General features: G+C 35.9%; 1 protein-coding gene across 1 annotated transcript in view; it reads left to right on the top strand.

Annotated features, from left to right (window-relative positions):
- LOC141674523 (uncharacterized) overlaps window positions 1-17994 on the top strand; it is a 169315-nt gene extending 151321 nt beyond the window's left edge. The window contains exon 4 of the mRNA XM_074481228.1: window positions 17716-17994. Coding sequence (XP_074337329.1) covers window positions 17716-17994 — 279 coding nt within the window. The remainder of the gene's footprint in view (window positions 1-17715) is intronic.
- The last annotated feature ends 4481 nt before the right edge of the window (window positions 17995-22475 follow it).

The raw sequence follows: 22475 nt of genomic DNA, 5'->3' as shown, positions 1-22475 counted from the left end.
TATATATGTATGGTTTTGAATATATGATATTCATGTGAGTTGTATAATCATAAGATGATTATGTAATCTGTATATATACTGATATATACATGATTTATGTTTGTTCTAATTATGAGAATCATATTAGATACGGATTCTGAATTGGCTGCTGCAGATTTGCTGAAATCTGGATCTGGTGTCCGGTTTACACAAACGAATACCCTATTCCATAGGTAAACGAGCGTTTGAACAAAACTGATAGCTAAGCTATCAATGACTCGTCTGTAAGGCGTTTGATGTTGTTTACTGCCCGTAAACAGTGATTCTTGTTTTTCTGATTTGATTCTGATTTTTCTGATTTTTTCATATTTTTTTTTGATTAGATCATGGATAATATGATATGTTAAGATCAGATTATGTGCTTTAACATGCTTTTATGTGTTGTATGAGCATGGTGGATGGTTATGGCCTTTCGACCTTAGTGTAATGGTTTTGGTTTTGGTTTTAAATACGACTTGCATGTCGTCAATCTTTGTAATCATAAATCTCGAATGTTACTCGAGTTATTCTTGTAAGTTCATTAGATTAGTTTTACTTTCAATCTATGTAATGTAATTGAAGACTCAAGAAGGCTATCCAATGGAGGTGATACAAAGAAGAAGACGAGGCATACAAGAAGTCTAAACAAAGAAGAAGACTTATGTAATAAGTAGTTGTATTTATTTTCATCACCATATTAGATTGACCTTGATCTTTATCATGAGCTTAATAAAGATCACATAGGATGGGGCCATAACCAAACACATTTACTTTATTGCACTTTACATTTACTTGTTTATTTAATTTTATATATGAGATATATGCCTATGTTTACCATGCGATGATAGATTTAGGTGAACTTAAATCAATATAAGGCGTGCTCTAGAAAATCTAGAATAGGAATCGTTTCTTGCCTTAACAATAATATTATGAATACAATCATGAGATTCTTGTGTTTATGAAACACGTAATTAAATATGAATTTTCAATATTGAGAGAAAGGATGATTCTGTCAAAAGCAGATTTCTATCTGTAAGAAAGGAATATTAAGTGACACCTCTTGACAATGCTCCCCCCGATCTGGGAATCATCTGATTATCGATTATTGATTTGAAATATTTAATTTAAAAGGAAGAATCTCTTTATAATATGATTATGATTGTAACATAATATAATCCCTCTAAAATTAAATAATATCAAGTAGTAATTGGCCAATGACACGACGGGCTTGTCTCGGTCAAAGCCTTCCAACATGGTAGAAAGTAGTTCTTATTTTTAAATTATTATCGTTTCGTGCTACAGCCGAAGGCTTTGATTTCGAAATAAGAAATACTTGTCTATTACATAAAGATGTGTACATTGAATTAGAATCTAAAGGTCGTTATGTGCTACAGCCGTGGGCCGTTGGAGACTGATTCAATTGTACGAAATGTTGGGTTAGACTTGACTTAGAATATTGAGTTTGTCGTGCTACAACCGTGACTCAATTATTCAAGAGGCTAAAGTTTTATTAGGGAATAACATAAGATGTAATTGACATGAGTTGTCTGCCTATTGAACATCACATGACGTTTCGTGCTACAGCCGAGGTTGTGTGATGGAATGTAGGATCTCTATTCCAACTAGCATTATGAATGCTTAATTTTCACTTAGGGGTTGTATAAATTAGATAAACTAGTGGGAGCCACTTATGAATAAAGACCCGATTCATATAGTGTTTTGAAATGAAATTGAATATTTGCTAAGTGTTGTTATGTGTTCATTATTTACAGATTTACTATATTCGTTATGTCTTCTGCACTATCACTCCGGAGTATACTAGATGCTCACAAGTTGACTGGTCCTAATTTTGCTGACTGGCTTCGAAACTTGAGAATTGTTCTCAGGGTTGAGAAGCTGGCTTCGAAACTTGAGAATTGTTCTCAGGGTTGAGAAGCTGGAATATGTGCTTGACTCACCTAAGCCTACTGAACCTGCTAGCGATGCACATAATGATGAACATGTTGTATATCGTAAGTGGATAGATGATGCAAATGTTGCTTAATGCATCATGCTAGCTTCCATGAACATTGAGCTACAGAAGCAACATGAGCATATGGATGCTCACACTATCCTTATGCATCTACAAGAGTTGTATGATGTGGTAGGGAGGACAGCTCGATATGAGATATCGAAGGAGCTGTTCGGTTGTAGGATGTCTGAGGGATCATATGTGAATGACCATGTACTTAAGATGATCAATTTGATTGAACGTCTTGGACAACTTGGTTTTGCCATGAATGGGGAGCTGAGCCAAGACTTGGTCTTGCAATCACTTCCAAGTTCGTTCTCGCAGTTTGTTGTGAACTTTCACATGAATAAGTTGGATGTCAACCTGCCTGAACTCCACAACATGTTGAAGACTGCGGAATCGAATTTCCCGCCTAAGAACAGTTCTGTTCTTCTAATTGGTGAAGGTTCCAATCCTAAGAAAAGGAAGAAGAACCCTTCCAAGAAGAAGAAAGTCGGTGAGAAAAAGCCGGTTCCACCAAAAGATGAAGACCCCAAGAGCAAAACTGTTTGCTTTCACTGTAACAAGGTGGGGCACTAGAAGAGGAACTACAAGGTTTACCTTGCAGAATTGAAGAAGAAGAAGGGTAGTGAGACTACCGCTTCTGATTCAGGTATGTTCATGATCGAAGTTAATATGTCACTAAGTTAAATTTCTACTTGGGTATTAGATACCTCATGTGGTTCTCATATTTGCAATTCATTGCAGGGACTAAGGAGAAGTAGGACTCTTGAAGAAGAGGAGGTGATTCTACGGATGGGAAATGGAGCAAGAGTTGCTGCTGAAGCTGTAGGATCATTTCATTTACATATGCCTACGGGCAAGACTATTGTTCTAAATAATTGTTATTTTGTTCCCTCGATTGTGAGGAATATTATTTCTATTCCATGTTAGACTTGGCTGGATTTTCATTTGTTATTCAGAATAATAAATGTTCAATTCTTAGAGATAACGTTCTTTATGGAAGTGGTATTTTAAACAATGGTCTGTATGTATGTGACGTAGAGCATAATTTACTACAAATTGAACATACTAATAAAAGAAAAAGGGATGATGAAAATCTCACTTTCTTGTGGCACTGCGGACTTGGTCATATTAGTGAAAATAGATTGCGGACATTGTATAAGGAAGGGTTACTTGACCCCTTTGATTTTGAATCATATCCTACATGCGAGTCTTGTCTATTGGGTAAAATGACCAAATCTCCATTTAGTGGACATGGAGAGAGGGCTGCAGATATGCTAGGATTGGTACACACAGATGTATGTGGACCAATGTCTATGCAAGCCATGTGTGGATTTTCATACTTCATTGCTTTCATATATGATCGATCTAGATTCAGATATGTGTATTTGATGAAACACAAGTCTGAAGCCTTTGAAAAGTTCAAAGAATATAAGTATGAAGTGGAGAAACAAACCAAATATAGTATTATAACTCTTCGGTCAGATCGAGGTGGTGAATACTTGAATGGAGAGTTTCTAGATTATCTTAAAAAAAATGGTATAGTCTCCCAGTGGACTCCTCCATATACTCCACAGTTGAATGGGGTATCTGAAAGGAGAAATCGAACTTTGTTAGACATGGTTCCATCCATGATGAGCTATGCGAATCTTCCAGTATTCCTATGGGGTTATACATCGGAAACCTTAGCATATTTACTGAATAAGGTTCCTTCCAAATATGTTCCTCAAACTCCATATGAGATATGGAAAGAAAGGAAACTGAGTCTTAAACACGTTAAGATTTTGGGATGTCTAGCTTATGTCAAGAAAGTTGACCCAGATAAGATAGAATCTCGATCTGTAAAATGTAATTTTGTGGGATATCCTAAAGAGACTTTAGGGTATTACTTTTACACCGATCATCGGGCGTTTGTCTCCAGACATGCTACCTTCTTGGAAAAGCAGTTTATCCTTGAAGGAAATAGTGGGAGCAAAATTGAACTTGATGAAGTTCAAGAAGCATAAACTACTACGGATCAAGTGGAAACACCTGTTCAGACTGAACAACCTTCTGTGGAACAGCCCATTCATAGGTCAGGGAGAGTGTCTCGCCAACCTGAGAGGTATTATGGCCTTGTCATTGAGAATGATAATGAGTTGTCAATCATTGATGATGACGACCCTGTGACCTATAATGAGGCTACGATTAGTGTTGACTTAGAGAAATGGCATAGTGCCATGAAATCCGAAATGGAATCTATGTATACCAACCAAGTATGGACTCTGGTTGAGGCGCCTGAAGGTGTTAAGCCTATTGGGTGCAAGTGGGTATACAAAAGAAAGATTGGAGCAGATGGGAAGGTGGAGGCCTATAAGGCCAGGCTCGTGGCAAAAGGATTCAGACAAAGGCAAGGGATTGACTTTGATGAAACTTTTTTGCCTGTAGCCCTGTTAAAATCAATTCGGATTTTGCTTGCGATTGCTGCTTACTATGACTATGAGATCTGGCAAATGGACGTGAAAACGGCCTTCCTCAATGGGAAACTTGAAGAGGAAGTGTATATGACACAGCCAGAGGGTTTTCTTTCCAAGGGAAATGAACACCTAGTGTGTAAGCTGCTGCGAACCATATATGGTTTAAAGCAAGCTTCTCGTAGATGGAACATCCGTTTTGATGAGACAATCAAAGAGTTTGGTTTTATCAAAAATATAGATGAACCATGTGTCTACAAACAGGCTAGTGGGAGCGCGGTAACATTTCTTATATTGTATTGAAAGAGGAGATGTCAAGAGAGTTGACACACATAACAACGTAGCAGACCCACTCACAAAGCCACTTTTTCAAAGTCACTTTGATCATCATAAAGACAAGATGGGTATTGGATACCAGAGTGATTGGCTTTAGTGCAAGTGGAAGATTGAAAGAGATGTGTCCTAAGTCCAATCATGTATGATGATTTAGGAATAAATTTTATGTAATCTGTATTGATTTCATTGATATTAATAAAAGTGGTTTTATAGCGGGCTTTATCTATTTAAGTGTTTAAATAAGATATACCATAGTTTAGAGTAAAGCTTTTTATGGATTATGATGAGATCATAATAATGAGACCTAAAAAATGATAACTCTAAACTTAAATATTTCCTGGTCGTAGGATTATTAACTGGTAATTAGTAATCCGCAAAGATCGGTACATACTATGCTTGCTTCATTATGAAGGATGTCTGTTCTCATAGACATTTGTGTGGTGACAATATAGCTAGTATGTAGGTGCTTATTATAGAATAAGTTCACTGAACATGACTCACACAGCTGAACAACTGATGGAGTTCACTCACGTGTTAGCAGTTGTTCACATAGTGATAGTTGTACAAGTATCCTTAGACTTGAGGTCATCATAGTCATCTTGTGTATACTGAACTATGTTTTGGTTTAGTTCTTAGTCTCCAGGGACAATTTTAAGGGCTCTACTGGGTATAGGAATTTGTACACGAAGATAGTGTATGATCAATAAAGGATCTACCCCTTCCAGTGAAGGAAGAGAATGTTCAATGCTGATCCACTTATGCTAGTTCAGGAATCTCTAGCCAGAGTGAATGAAATTAGAAAGGAGTTTCTAATTTACATTAAATAGAACTAAGCATAATGAATGGGAAAGCAAATGATTAAATAAGATAGGCTTGACACAAGTTCCATGCCTTGTATTTAATCATGACATTGCAGGGTAGAAGGAATTGATTGTACGGTAACTACTCACTGAATAGGTTCTTGGTATTCTAAGCAGTGAATTCGTATTATCCGGATAGTCGCGATATGCTGAGAAGTATCCCTCACGATGTAAAATAAATATGAGTTATTAATTAATCATATTTAATGAATTAGAGAATTTATATAAATAATGATAAAATAGTTTTACTATTATTTATTTCTACTACCGGTTTAATATTGAACCTACAGGGTCACACCATAAAAGATAATGATTTAATGGTAGAGGAATTAATTAATAATTGTAACACCCCCAAATCCGGGGTCGGGGATCCGGGTTGTCACGAGTTCCATTTCCCTTAATAACACCCAATCTTAATAAATAATCGATTACTCTGTACTGCGACCCCATAATAAACACACACACCACAAGTTATAGTCTCAGAGATGAATATTAAATAACCAAAGATATACCTATACGAAAGTACTATCTTTATTTGAATAATCAAAAGTAAGTTTGATTATCTACACATTATTCTTTAATAAAATTAAGAATAATAATTAGTAAATAATCGGAGTCATAAGTCCTCGAATGAATATTCGAATAGTAATATTCATTAATAAAATAAACGGAGTCATAAGCCCTCGAATGAATATTCAAAATAATATTCAATAATAAAATAAACGGGGTCATAAGCCCTCGAATGAATATTCAAAATAATATTCATTAATAAAATAAGGTTATCGAATAAACCTTATTCGATTAATAGTTTTGAAAACTATAACCATATATATATATATAAAATCTACTCGGGATCCTCGACTCCCGGTTTTAGAAAATGTTTTCACCTTTGGGTCCCTATACTAAGGGTATATGCAAATACCTCTTATCTCTAGCATAGGTATTATGCAACTTATAAGCAATTGAATCAACAGATATATATCAAGATTACGAAATAGACATGCATATATACCATATCAGCATGCTCCAATATATCGCAAGAATTTGCTAATAACAAATATGCATTTATCGCAAGATCATGCATATACACATATACATCACAACAACAGTTATACGGGTAGAAAACTTGCCTGAGTGCTCCCGGATAGACTTAAGCTTAGAGTGGGTCCAATAACCTATGAACAACAACATAAGTCGGAATTAAACCCCGGTCACTTAAGAAACTAGACTTTAACCATTTAGAGTCCTAACGTTCGCTTTCGCGCTTAACGATTTACTTAAGTCGCTCGAGTACCCTCGGCTTCACCATTTTTAATAAATTAACCATTAAGGGTTTTAAGGCGATTCTTTCACGAGTACCTTACCAACTGCCTAATCCACTTTACATAATTGTTTCTTACCTCAATTAGTCATTTAAGGTCCTTAACCAAGGTTTCAAAGTAAGGCGAGGGGTAATGGTTCGGTCGCGAAACGCCGTTACTTAAAACAGTCGTTTCTCCTAAACCGTATATCGGAATCAAACGAACTACATATCAAAACGAAGCTCGTAACATGAACTATCTAAAAATGGAAATGGTCAAAACCGAGCAGGGAGTTCTCGGGTCCTAATGTTATGAACAAAAGCAGTCTAAAGTAAATCGGACATTATGACGGCTATGTTTACGCGATTTCCCAAATTTTTACCATTCCAAATCATATCAATCCAACTACCAATCAACAACAACTCAAGATACACATCAATGCTACAGATTTCAGTCATAATAAGCTCAAGGATCTCAATCCAATCATATATTATAACATATCCAAATTCAATTAAACTACTTAACAATTAAGCTCGAATCATGCTTATCATTCAAATTACTACTCATCCATCCAAACCATCTCCAAACTTCAACATTCAAACTTATTACTAAAGGGTGTGAAGATTTATACCTTTCTTGGTAGGTGTTAAGTTGCTAGGAAGCCTTAGGGAGCCTCCTACAAGCTTGATCTTTCCAAAGAAATCAAGAACACAAAGTTAGGCTTTGAAGTTTCTAAAAGTCCGATTTAAAGAACTGTAAATATGAGGGTCTTACCATGCTTATTTGGAAGAGACTTGTGAACAAGAGTTGTAGGACATCTCAATACCTTTCCAAAGAGCTATAGAACACAACATTTGAGTGAGTATTGAAGGAGATATGGCAGTTTGAAGTTGCTGGGTTTATTTTAGCCGAGAGCTTTCTTCTTGAAATGGGAAAGTCAACTTCTAATTTTTGTGTTTTATGATATTTGCTTGGTTGCTTCTCCTTTTTGGCCTTGGAAAATGTTTTAGCTTTTTACCATGGTAAATTTTACATGGCCCAAAATCAACCAACAAAACAAAACCCCTTGTCATGCTTATGTCATCTTGCACATGTCATAATGCTTCCACTTGTCCACACCTTGTTGGTTTGATGACATCATCATCCCTAACCTCCTTGATTAACTCTTAATTGCTTGCCTAATGGCCGCTGATTTATTATACGGTTCGCTTAACTTTCGTTTTCATTTATCGTTTGAGGGATCATACCCGGGATCTTATTACTTAGGTTTCTTTAACCTTTCTCAATACATTATATTCCTTTCATGATCCTCTCTTATAATCCTTGAATTTAAATCCTTTTTATTCTGTTACCTTATACTCAATTCTTTTTGTATCTGGTAGATTTTCGGGAAAAATCAAAGTATTCGGAATTGGATTCTGACGATCTTTACATACACTTATATACCATATAGAGTACTAATAAAATCTCAGAATATCCATAACAGAACCCCTACATAGTGTGGCATGAAAAGTTTTCTCATTCAACAAAAACACTATTCATAAGGGTTTCAAAAATTTCCAAAAATTGGGGTTATTACAGTCTCCCCTCCTTAAAAGGATTCTGTCCCGGAATCAAATAGAAAATGAATAGGGATACTCTCTGAGCATTGCACTTTCTAACTCTCGAGTAAATGTTCCTACATTGTGGTTCTACCATCAAACTCTGACTAGTTTGATAACCCTTTTCCTAAGCAATTGTTCCTTTTTCAATCTATAACCCTTCCTGGTTGCTCCATATAGGTTACGTCGGGTTGCATGTCTATGCGCTCATATGCCCTTATTTATCTGGCATCCGAATTACACTTTCTTAACATTGATACATGGAACACGTTATGAACTTGCTACATATTCGGGGGTAGGGCTAGCTCATATGCTAACTTCCCAAAACGTCTTAATATATCCAAGGGTCCAACAAATTGTAGACTTAGCTTTCCTTTCTTTCCGAACCTCATCAATCCTTTCCAAGGGATACCTATAACATTACTAGGTCCCCTATTTCATACTCTTTGTCCTTTTGAGTCAAATCAGCATACCTCTTATGTCCATCTTGGGTTACTACCAGTCGTCCTCTGATTAGATCTATTATATCCCTGGTCCTTTGGACTACTGCGGGTCCGAGCATCTTGTGCTCTACAACTTCATCCTAACATAAGGGAGATCGACATTGTCTTCCCTCAAGGATCTCATAAGGCGATATCTCAATACTGACATATGATCTATTGTCGTAAGAAAATTCGATCCGTGTTAAGTGATCATTCCAATTTCTTTCAAGTCTATGGCACAGACTCTCATTATAGCTTTTAGCATTAGAGCTTTTGCTTCTTAATACCCATTCTTTTCCAGTTCATAATCGCTACTACCTTCCGTTCCTACTATTATACTGGTTATACTTTTGCTCGTTAGCGTTCTATAACCTTTTAATAAATGCGTCAACCTTAGTATCACGAACGTGTTTCCATTCCGAATACCACCATAACTTTACTACTCCTTTTTTAGCTGCTTCTATCTTTGGAAGCTTGATCAATCATATAGAAGTAAAGGAATTTGTTGAGAGATCACTATGATCATGAACACTTGTTATATCGCATAGTTAGTACAGAAGGTGGCCAGCCTTTAGTACTTGACAAGCAATTAAACAACATGTGGTATCCTACTAGGCTTCTATCACACAGATAGATAGTCATTCGGCAATACCTCCCCTTCTGGAAGGGTTGTTCTTCTCAACTTACATGAAATGAAAATGAGAGAAAGGAATGAATTGAAGAGAATTGTATATATAAAAAAAAATATACTGCCACAAAATATCTGGCTTGGAACCTACCTCTGAACTATAGAGGTTTGTCATAGGAGAACAAAACATATGTGTATATATATCAAGTATTATCGCATCGTACTTCACATGCTTAAATATTTTGCTATTCCGTCCATCGTTTTATGGACCCATGCTCTTCCTCGAGCTTATACACAATCACCTTTGAAACTCCCTCGATATCGAAAATCGAATCTGGGATCTCATTCTAGACATCATCGTTACTAGAATTCTATGCTTGCACCGCAACCTTCCTCATATAGTAATACGACTCTCTTTTCATAAGAGGGAATAAATATTCAATAGGTAGATACTCTACTTAATTAGTCTATCAATGATAACTTATACACTACCACGACCCGATTAGTGGTACTCAATCTCAATATCCATTCCAATACAACTCTCACGGTTGTAATCAGCTCATTACTTGCAGAATCATTGCTGCATTACTATGGTCCACCACTGACCTACTGTAGTCATTTATTTTCCATGAAGTCTTAATAGCTAACCATACGGAGTCCATACATCTCGTATCTAATTCTTCTAAGGAGGTAACATGATCACCGTTCATGATTCATGAAGAACACTCCTGAACTTGACGTACTTTCATGACATGAAGTAGATAAAATTGCAGAAGAGTTTCAGTCAAAGCAACGATAGCAGGTTAATACCATTCTTAATCGTATGCCTTCAATAGAAGACTTAACTCAAGGGTTCGTCTAGTCCTTTTTGAAACATGGTCCTGGCTTATCTCAAGATAGTATCTTCTGAGATAGATAGCCCGCTCATGGCGATTACACGAATTAAACCTTTACCAACTACTATTACGGTTGGGTATTGCACAGTCATCAGAAGGAATGTCAATCTTCCAAACCATAATACAACCTTCTTAGCTTTAACCATCATCACTGTATTCCTTTGGCACAAGCGCCTATAATTATCCTCTTACCTTTAAAGTGTCAGCCACCTCTTTGGCCTTTCCTGATAGTAAAATTTCCTTATAGTCAATGTCATTTTAACAACCTCCAAATAAATTTTCTACCTCATTTCAATCACAGCTTATGTGAAGATGTTTTCCTTAAAATCTGATGAGTAAAAAAAAATATCACCATTTTTCCATAAGTTATTGCCTCAGTCTTTAGAGGTTAATCACTGTCACGACTGACTCTCAATCATACTTAGAACATCTTTTATCTTAGGCCCTAATTGCCCTGAACAATTTCGACCTTTACTGGTTCGATCCATACTTTCTCGTGGTTAAACACGTGCCCCACTTGGCATCATTATAATTACGTCATATTTCCTTTATCAACATTTCTATTCTTGAGAATTTTGAATATTACCTTTCTCATTGTAAAACCTCTAAGGTTATCCTTGAATCGTTCCTCCTGTATTCCCTAGATACAGGGCATATCAAAATACCATATACTAATACTAGAATCATTGTCTATATACTTTTGAAAAAATTTCTCCACTGATTCTTTAAAGGTTATTGTTACCTTAATCCTTTCCAATTCATACTGTCAAAACTCATACTATCCCTATTAAGGGTGAAATGCCAACCTTTATGCATTCCCCTAGGATTCATTTTAAGTTACCGATGTTCTATCCTTAATTCCACCTTTAAAAAGGTACATGCATCCTTCCATGGATAAATCAAGTCATATATCCCTGATAAGGGTGTCTTATTCAATCATTCCCACCTCGATAGTATATGCCGAATTTCACAATAACATCTGCATTCAAAATGAGGTCAATCAATATGGCCTCCAAAAGATAACAACGGTTATCCGCTTTTATTGCCTAGATTGGGTAACGATAACAAGGATGTTCTGGAAGATATTGGTCGTGTTCAACGTGAACTTCTTCTTAATAATTCCTTATTTACTTTTATTGTTTATCTCAACAGTCACCTCAATGTTGAGATATCTTTCATACCTGGAGTCTCCCTTTCTGGGTATCGAGCCACCGGTCTTACACTTCACATTCTTGAAGGTCACTTCCTTCATCCAATTTTCCTAATTTCTTACTTCCTTGTCTCCTCAGTCTATCCGCGTCTCATTATTTATCCTTCAAATTATCTCAAGGTTTCCTCGAATCCTCCCAACTTACAGGGGATAAAATATATGTATCTCGTATGCCTTCAACCATCAATCTTAACTCATGGTGAATCACCCTCATCCTGACGAATGCATACTTTTCTATTTCTATTGCTACGAGTCTTTAGGGTTTCCTCATACCCAACTCCCTTATCATACCTCAAACTCTATTGCCTTTATATTCCTTTCCACTTCAGTTTCTTTTTATTTTCCTTTCTCTTATCATTATTTCATGAACCAACACAACATAAGCATTGATTTCAAACATCCCATCATTCTGGATTCGTGTCCTCAGAACGAATCTTGACAACTTTTACAACTTATATTCATGATTCATCATACTCGTCTGCCTTTGTTCTGGCTCTAAAGCTTTTACACTATCTCCATAACCTTGGGAAGTACTTTCCTGAAAACAATTGACTGAACTTAAATCAGTTTATTATAATCTCTTACTTCGTGCCTTCCTTGGCCTTTCACCAGCGGGTGGTCTCTCTCTTAGGAGGGTTAGTGACAGAAACAGTCATTTATGATTCGTCAATCATTTAGAATCTCAATTGATTCCTCTATTTCCTTTAGCCAGGCTTTTGCCTCGACTGGGTCAGCTTGTTCCTTGGAACTCTGAGAGCTTAGCGACTTAAAGGTCCTGAAAGAATTTCCCACTACATTGCTTCCTCAAGGTGGTGGTTGGGAATAAAGTATAAGTTATGTTTAGACAGGTCCATGAATATCCGTATAGGAGTACCGTCTCGGGTCTCCTTATCTCGCTCGACTTCTGTTTTCTTAGTCTAAACGTCCCCTCCTCCTCCCCATAATCGGGGTCATCCTTCATGTTTTAAATCCTCATTTTCCACTCCATTATGTTATGGGTTCCTTCTATCTTGATGGCAACCTCCCTGACTATCACGTTCAGGGCTTGCTCTAAATCTTATTCCTCAAACTAGCTTTCATCTAAGATTTCATCTTTAAGCTCTTGAACGTTTGAAACTCAAATTCTGTAGGAATACCTCATTATTCCCTTATCATTTTTCTCGATATTAATCTTTTATCTAATTGTTGGCTCTCTGCCTTCATTCATCACTTTTTCTGGCACAATATGTTCTTTTTCCGATAATTCGGACCGTATTGCAATCTCAAACAGCTTTTCGGTACCGGTTCCGGTTACCTTCACTTCTATTTCCATTTTTTTCAAAATCTCTTATAAATTCTCCCAAAGACATTATCATCTTGAGTCTCTCCTTTTTACTAAGGGTATCAGCCACCACATTGGCTTTCCCCGAATGATAAAGAATCTCCCACTCATAATTCTTGATTAGCTCTAACCGCCTCCTCTGGCGTATGTTGAGCTCTTTCTACGGGAAAATGTACTAGAGTACTTATGGCTTAGGTAAATCTCGCACTTCTCTCCATACAAGTAGTGCCTCCAATATTTAGGGCAAAACTATTACCACGAGCCCAAGCTTATGCATGGGGATATCGAATTTTATATTCCCTTAATTGTCTTGACGCGTACGCGATTACCTTGTTGTGCTGTATAAGAAGCACCCTAATTCCTTATGCGAAGCGTCACTACAAATCACAAAATCTCCTTTCCCATCCGGCAACGCCAACATGGGAGCCGTCACCAACCTTTGCTTCAGTTCTTGAAAGCTGTTCTCGCATTTCTCTGTCCATTCAAACTTCTCAGTCTTACGAGTAAGCCGCGTTAAAGGGCTACTATCTTTACAAACTTGAACGAACCTCCGGTAGTGACTGACCAATCCTACCTCTGGAAGTCGACCTAACCATGGTCATCAATTCATCAGTGGTCCTTTATTCATTCTTGTCAGGATCCTCCACAGGATTCTTCTCAGCAACAATCCCTTCTAGGATAACATCCTCAACCGCTACATCCTCAATATGAACATCATCCGGTCCCACGTTAGGACGCTCTATCGGATCCATAATCTGATCTCCAATAAGTAATAAAACATCATCGCGTTGTTGCTCCTCAACCTCAGGGTTCGGAGTCCCGCTACCATATACGATAACGAACTACGCTTCTATCACGATATTTATAAGGGTTCCCATAAGGGTTTTAACTGTCAGTACTACGTTAGGTAGTCCGACTATGAACTTGGCAAGAGTTCTTATTATCTTAGTGAACTTATTATCTTAACGTCACATAATCTCTGAGGTTTATAACGCTTAGCTCTGATACCACTTCTGTAACACCCCCAAATCCGGGGTCGGGGATCCGGGTTGTCACGAGTTCCATTTCCCTTAATAACACCCAATCTTAATAAATAATCGATTACTCTGTACTGCGACCCCATAATAAACACACACACCACAAGTTATAGTCTCAGAGATGAATATTAAATAACCAAAGATATACCTATACGAAAGTACTATCTTTATTTGAATAATCAAAAGTAAGTTTGATTATCGACACATTATTCTTTAATAAAATTAAGAATAATAATTAGTAAATAATCGGAGTCATAAGTCCTCGAATGAATATTCAAATAGTAATATTCATTAATAAAATAAACGGAGTCATAAGCCCTCGAATGAATATTCAAAATAATATTCAATAATAAAATAAACGGGGTCATAAGCCCTCGAATGAATATTCAAAATAATATTCATTAATAAAATAAGGTTATCGAATAAACCTTATTCGATTAATAGTTTTGAAAACTATAACCATATATATATAAATATATATATAAAATCTACTCGGGATCCTCGACTCCCGGTTTTAGAAAATGTTTTCACCTTTGGGTCCCTATACTAAGGGTATATGCAAATACCTCTTATCTCTAGCATAGGTATTATGCAACTTATAAGCAATTGAATCAACAGATATATATCAAGATTACGAAACAGACATGCATATATACCATATCAGCATGCTCCAATATATCGCAAGAATTTGCTAATAACAAATATGCATTTATCGTAAGATCATGCATATACACATATACATCACAACAACAGTTATACGGGTAGAAAACTTGCCTGAGTGCTCCCGGATAGACTTAAGCTTAGATTGGGTCCGATAACCTATGAACAACAACATAAGTCGGAATTAAACCCCGGTCGCTTAAGAAACTAGACTTTAACCATTTAGAGTCCTAACGTTCGCTTTCGCGCTTAACGATTTACTTAAGTCGCTCGAGTACCCTCGGCTCCACCATTTTTAATAAATTAACCATTAAGGGTTTTAAGGCGATTCTTTCGCGAGTACCTTACCAACTGCCTAATCCACTTTATATAATTGTTTCTTACCTCAATTAGTCATTTAAGGTCCTTAACCAAGGTTTCAAAGTAAGGCGAGGGGTAATGATTCGGTCGCGAAACGCCGTTACTTAAAATAGTCGTTTCTTCTAAACCGTACATCAGAATCAAACGAACTACATATCAAAACGAAGCTCGTAACATGAACTATCTAAAAATGGCAATGGTCAATACCTAGCAGGGAGTTCTCGGGTCCTAATATTATGAACAAAAGCAGTCTAAAGTAAATCGAACATTATGACGGCTATGTTTACGCGATTTCCCAAATTTTTACCATTCCAAATCATATCAATCCAACTACCAATCAACAACAACTCAAGATACACATCAATGCTACAGATTTCAGTCATAATAAGCTCAAGGATCTCAATCCAATCATATATTATAACATATCCAAATTCAATTAAACTACTTAACAATTAAGCTCGAATCATGCTTATCATTCAAATTACTACTCATCCATCCAAACCATCTCCAAACTTCAACATTCAAACTTATTACTAAAGGGTGTGAAGATTTATACCTTCCTTGAGAGGTGTTAAGTTTCTAGGAAGCCTTAGGGAGCCTCCTACAAGCTTGATCTTTCCAAAGAAATCAAGAACACAAAGTTAGGCTTTGAAGTTTCTAAAAGTCCGATTTAAAGAACTGTAAAAATGAGGGTCTTACCATGCTTATTTGGAAGAAACTTGTGAACAAGAGTTGTAGGACATCTCAATACCTTTCCAACGAGCTATAGAACACAACATTTGAGTGAGTATTGAAGGAGATATGGCTGTTTGAAGTTGCTGGGTTTGTTTTAGCCGAGAGCTTTCTTCTTGAAATGGGAAAGTCAACTTCTAATTTTTGTGTTTTATGATATTTGCTTGGTTGCTTCTCCTTTTTGGCCTTGGAAAATGTTTTAGCTTTTTACCATGATAAATTTTACATGGCCCAAAATCAACCAACAAAACAAAACCCCTTGTCATGCTTATGTCATCTTGCACATGTCATAATGCTTCCACTTGTCCACACCTTGTTGGTTTGATGACATCATCATCCCTAACCTCCTTGATTAACTCTTAATTGCTTGCCTAATGACCGCTGATCTATTATACGGTTCGCTTAACTTTCGTTTTCGTTTATCGTTTGAGGGATCATACCCGGGATCTTATTACTTAGGTTTCTTTAACCTTTCTCAATACATTATATTCCTTTCATGATCCTCTCTTATAATCCTTGAATTTAAATCCTTTTTATTCTGTTACCTTATACTCAATTCTTTCTGTATCTGGTAGATTTTCGGGAAAAATCAAAGTATTCGGAATTGGATTCTGACGATCTTTACATACACTTATATACCATATAGAGTACTAATAAAATCTCAGAATATCCATAACAGAACCCCTACATAGTGTGGCATGAAAAGTTTTCTCATTCAACAAAAACACTATTCATAAGGGTTTCAAAAATTTCCAAAAATTGGGGTTATTACAATAATGGCTGGTAATTATTTATTTGTGAAATAAATAATTAATTAGCAGATTTAATAATTGATTAAATGAGATTTAATTAATTCTTAATATTATTAATTAAGAATTAAATTTTGGAAATTAAATCAAGTGAGAGAATTATTTTTCTAAAGTGTTTAGAAAAGGGATTAATGATTAAAAGGTGTTTTAATTATTAGTTAATTGGTTAATAAGAATAATCAATTAAAGGGTTAATAATAATAATATTTTATGGAAAATTTTCAGCTGAAAATTTTGCCTATAAATATACTATTATAAACCCTATTTGCCTCAACCCAAATAATTAACCCTAATTCTAAAGTAGAACAAAAGGGAGGCAACTAATTCTCTCAACTTCTTCCTCCTCCATCACATTGTACTCTTGGTGGATACCGGTGGAGTGCTTCATACTTGAGGAGCAGCTGCTAGGGATTTCCTTTCATCGTTCTTGGATCGCTATTAAAGACCTCCATCTTTCCATAAACGTAAAGTTTCTTAAGGTAAACATACTGAACTACGAATTAAATATTATTTTTCGCATTGATCCTGCGGAGGGTTTCGTTTTTTTTTAAGATTTAAATTTACGTTTTCGTTGCGTTTATGTGCTAAAAACCCTTCAACTTATTAGTTGTACAATCACTCCTAGGTTTGAGGGAAGGGAGTGACTTGAGTGAGAGGCTGAGTTGCTCTCAAGCAAAAGGAGAGGAAATGAGTGAACTTTCACATGCTATTTCTTCCATCATGGTAAAAGTGAGTGAGAGGAGTCCCACATTAGATGGTGAAGGTGAGGGTGGGAAGCCAAGGAGAGCCCTTGATGCAAAAAAAGAGAGAAAGTGAGAGAAAGGCAGGTACATGAGAGATAAGGTTGGAAGCCATTGCAAGTGAGTTAATGAATGTGAATGAGGCTGAAAGGAAAAGACTATATCAACAAGAATACAGAGCTGTTATAGATTCTATTTTCCTAGATGTTGAGACATTTACTCATCCTATTACATCCTACCAAACATTGGTTGTTCAGGGAAATGAGGAGGCTGAAAGGACACTCAATCTCGTACACACAACAACATCTATGCAAAGGGCCAAGGATGTTATGTCGTCTCTACCTCCTACAGCTTATGATGATTGGAATCTAACTTTGGAGCTCATGGGGATTATGAGTTTGAGGATGAATTTGATGATGAAGTTGGCACCACCTTGGGGGGAGATGAAGGCCCTAGGTATTCCACACCAGCTCCAGAATGGATGCTTAGCAAAGATTGCAACTATCATCATTTCACATCAACAATGTTCAAGATAATAAATAAAACTCAATTAGCCATTCAAGCTACCATAAATGCCCGCACCAAAGCTCTCTTGGAAGCCCATCTTGAGTATCTTCATTTGCACAAAATCCAAAATCTCAAATAGACTCGGGATGCGGATGATATGAAAAATGTTGTTGAGGAAGTTAAGAAAGAGCTGAATGAAAGATTTGAGGAGAAACTTCCAGAAGCTACAATGAGGGAAGTGAAACTCAAGCTTAGAAAAGAAAGTGACTTGGAAAGGAAAGTTGAGGCCCTTATAGACAGACTCTCAAAAGTGGAACATTCTGTGGCCAAGATACTGGATGGTCAAGCAACACAAACTCAACTACTTTAACAGTTAAAGGCTTCCCAAACTTCAAACATTATCTTACTTGATGATAACAAAAAGGGGGAGAAGGATGTCAGGGCACCCTCAGTTTGGGGAAGCTAAAGAAGAAGTAAATCAAAGATTGGAAGCTCAAAGAAGGCGAAACAAACAGGCTGTTAAAAGAGCTAAAAGAAAACTTGAGATGCCTACTATTTCACTGAAACTGAGAAAAAATTAGTTGATGAACCAAAGAATGAAGAATCAAGACATGTGTAGGAAAAGGGGAATACAAAGAAAACCAAGGCAAAAAGGCCAGCTAGTGCCACTGAAAAGGAAACTGAGCCAATTCAATCTACAACCACAAGTCAAACAACTGTGCGCACTATAAAGCCTGTTTAATTCAAGGTTCATCCAGGCATCAACTTTTATGGTGAGCCTATTATACCTGAGGATGAACTCATAGATTGGGACAGTTTGCCTTTACCTGAACTCAATCTACCATTTCCTACCAAAAGGAAAAATCCCAGGAAGAAAAGTATAGGAGTCAAGTCAAATCCACCTCAACTCAAAGTGGTCTCCAAGCCTAAGCCCCAAGTCAACAAAGATGATCAATTGTTCATTTGTGACATCAAGGAATTCTCATATATCAATCTTTTCTTGGATGAGCTAGATGAAGTAAGGGGAATTGTTGTTTATAACAAGCTGCCAGAAAGATTGGTGTTTAAATACAAGAAAGGCAAGGAGATCACTTGGCCTCTATATAGGATTCTCAATGAAGGCTATAATATCTTGGTAAAAGCATTTTCTACTATAAAGAAGGATTTTGGGTTCACCAAGGTGGCCAAAACTGAAATACTTAACAAAATTTAACAAATCAGAAAAAGCTGGAAATATCCAAATGCACTGCCCAGATATAGTGCATTTTAGACCTTATTGGATGATGGAGTTCAGAGATAAAAAAGGGTGTTAGAAGATTTTTCAGACTTGAAGACCAGTTGCAAATATCTAGCAATGATACACTCAAAGAAATACATGAGATGTTGGATCTCAATGATGATAATGAAGCTGAATTCTTTAGACAACTTCAACACTAAATTGAGGAGAATGACAAGAGGCTAGGAAATAGGACAAGGGATTCAAGGAAAAAGAAGCAATCAGCTTAGACTAGAGGAGCACCTTGAAATGACATGTAAATATACTCAACTTTCTTTATTCAAATTTTAATTGGAGCATTTTGCCATTAATCTACTGTTTACTATTCTTATTTTTATTAGGGTATTTTGTTATCATCAAGTCAACCTGAATTTATGCCTATAATTTAATTAGACATAAATTGGGGAGATTGTTAGGAATATGTTGTAGGCTTGATGATAACTTTTTAAAATACTGTAAGTAGATAAGCTAAATGATTTTGTAACCATCAGTTGATGGAGTAACTTGTATTAAATAAGTTTGTAGCATATTTATGTATACAATAAACAACTTTGTAGTTTAGAAGTTGTAGTGAATTGTAAGTCATGTTGACTACTAGCAAGATATACAAGATTGGTTGGCTAATTGTAAATAGAAGATGCCTTGTAATTTTGTATAAGTGAAAGAGTATCAACTTCTAAGGAATTTATCTTCAATGGATAAACTTAAAGCTTCAACGGGGGACTCAAGACACCTTCAACGGATAAGCTGATCAACTGCTATCCGTCAAAACTTCAACGAATATTCAAATGTAAAGCATCACGGAAGACACAACTATCACTTCAACGGATAACTGAACTTAGTGTCAACATATGATGGTGAAGCTTCAATGGATAACCAATTCAAAAAAAGAGCAGTTGATAGTGACTTGATAGTCACATGGGTTGATTGTATACAAAAGGAATGTGGCAGCCTATAATCAGGTTTATGAAGATCAAGAAACATTTCCATTTCCATGCAAAATAGGGACGTTCAAAGATGATGTATCTATCTAGTTTGCATTGGATAGAGAATGAAGAAACATATGATTAGACCTAGATAATAGATTTATGTTCTGTCTTATTTACACATGTAACTTAGTAGTATATAAACCAAATATAGCAAGTAATTTTATTATCGATTGACACAGTCAAAACAAGAAAGAACTAGAGAGTAATAGCAAGTTGTATCTTTTAGTAATCTCAAGTTCAAGTTTGTAAAAACTCTTGTAAGCAGCTGTGTGCTTTTGCATCACAGAGATCTTCTACATTTATATATCTCTGGTGGAAATATCAATCCACCAGAAAGTTTATAAACACTTGTTTACTTACTTTGTGATTTGAATATCATTATTGTTTATCCGCACTTAGCTTATTCAAACACAGTTACACATATGTGTTAGAAGTTTAGTCTCGAAAAGAAACTAGAATGACATTCAACCCCTTCTTCTATAATTTTGTCGTTAAATTGGTAGGGAATAACACTTTCTTTTATGATACCTGGCCAATTTCTATTATTCAAGTATATAGTTTGAAAATATTGAGATGTACTATGCAATATTGGTAGTAGCTTGTAAGTTAGTATGTGTTCTGTTAACTAATACGTGATTTGGGTATAGATTCTCTTATGTTATTAAACAATATGTGCTTTAATTTAAAAAAAAATTGTAAACCTGTGGGGTTCCACTATTTATCGCGTAAACATTTTATCTTACATATACTAAAATAGTTTCACTAACTAATGGATTCTAGGATTAGTGTCACAGCCCGAAAATATAACTAAAAGATAATAACTCATAGATATAATTATTACAAATGGTTGTTTACAACATAATCCAAAATCAGAAAGGTTCGGTGTTTGAAAAGTCCAACACTAACAACTATTACATCTTTATAGCTATCGGTCCTCACACGAACGCTGGCTATACTACCTGAGCTCTCACATATGCCTCAGCATCTCCATTGGTTAGACTTACGAGCAGTCTGCTTGAATCTAACCATACTTGCTAGCTGAAATAAGATGAATAAATAGCAAGAAGTGAGCCAAATGCTCACCAAGTGATATAAAGAGACATAAATTAACAATATAGCAAGTCAAAATTCAAATTTGGGGTAAATGGCATCATTATTCAAGTCAAAGCATTTTTAAAATCTATCATTTCTCAAAAATCATTCTATGACGCTACAGATTACAGCCGGTGATCAGCCACAAAGTAATCTTGTACCTCATCAGGTTCTAGCAAATTTTAATTGGGATCCCTAGGCAACTTTTAAGCCTAATGTAATAAGTGTTAAAGGGACTTGCGGCTTAGTCCAATCCACTAATCTCAAGAAAAACATTCCTTTGTTTAAAAATCTCTTTTAAGCAATTTTCATTTATAAAACTGATACCGGAGGGAAATTCCAAAGATTCTAAGTAAGGATATTAATTATTCCATTTCCAAGGGATTCTAGACAATAGAATTATAATCATAAATCAAAGGATTAGAATTACAAGAATCTTATCAGAAATAAACTATCTTCTTACTAGTGGGGTCATCAAGGATGAAAGATCAATGATTCAAAAGTAGGAATGGTTAATCATGGGAATATCGCATATTTTACAAGTTTAAGATCATGAGCGCGATATCATAAGGTTCAATGACTAAGGAAGAAAGTATTGAAAGAAGTATAACAATAATCAATAGATTAAGGCAAAACAGTTGCATACGACAATTTAAAAGCATTGATAAGTATAAACATTTCCTTGTGAGAATAAAATTGAAACCATGAACGATAGGGTAAAAGACTTGCCTCTCATAAAGTTCTTAGTTAACATGAAAGCAACCTTGAGCTCCCCTACTCGACTTTGATGGAAAGACTCTTTCCTCTATCTTCTATTGAACCTACCCATATAATATAACCTCATTACCAAAGGTTTTATACACAACTCGAAGGACTCTTATATACCACTCGACTCTAATGCAACACATAGGTACTGCTTACACGGGTTCACTTATTATCATGCATTTCTATCATATAATCACTTAATGCACAAATCACATATAATTACATGTATTCAAATAGAAATATGTCATTTATTTCACATAACCATACGAGTATCAAATGATCTCGAGACACTCTACCCTCGATCACTCGATTCTTCATATTCCTCATTTTTAGTCACCAAACTTTACAATCCCAAGCACTATAAATCCAATTTTCTTGATTCTCCTTA

This window comes from Apium graveolens, chromosome 7 (genome assembly GCF_009905375.1).
Source record: "Apium graveolens cultivar Ventura chromosome 7, ASM990537v1, whole genome shotgun sequence".
Lineage (NCBI taxonomy): Eukaryota > Viridiplantae > Streptophyta > Magnoliopsida > Apiales > Apiaceae > Apium > Apium graveolens.
Note: the sequence above shows the minus strand (reverse complement) of the source record. Positions and strands in the feature narration are given on the sequence as shown.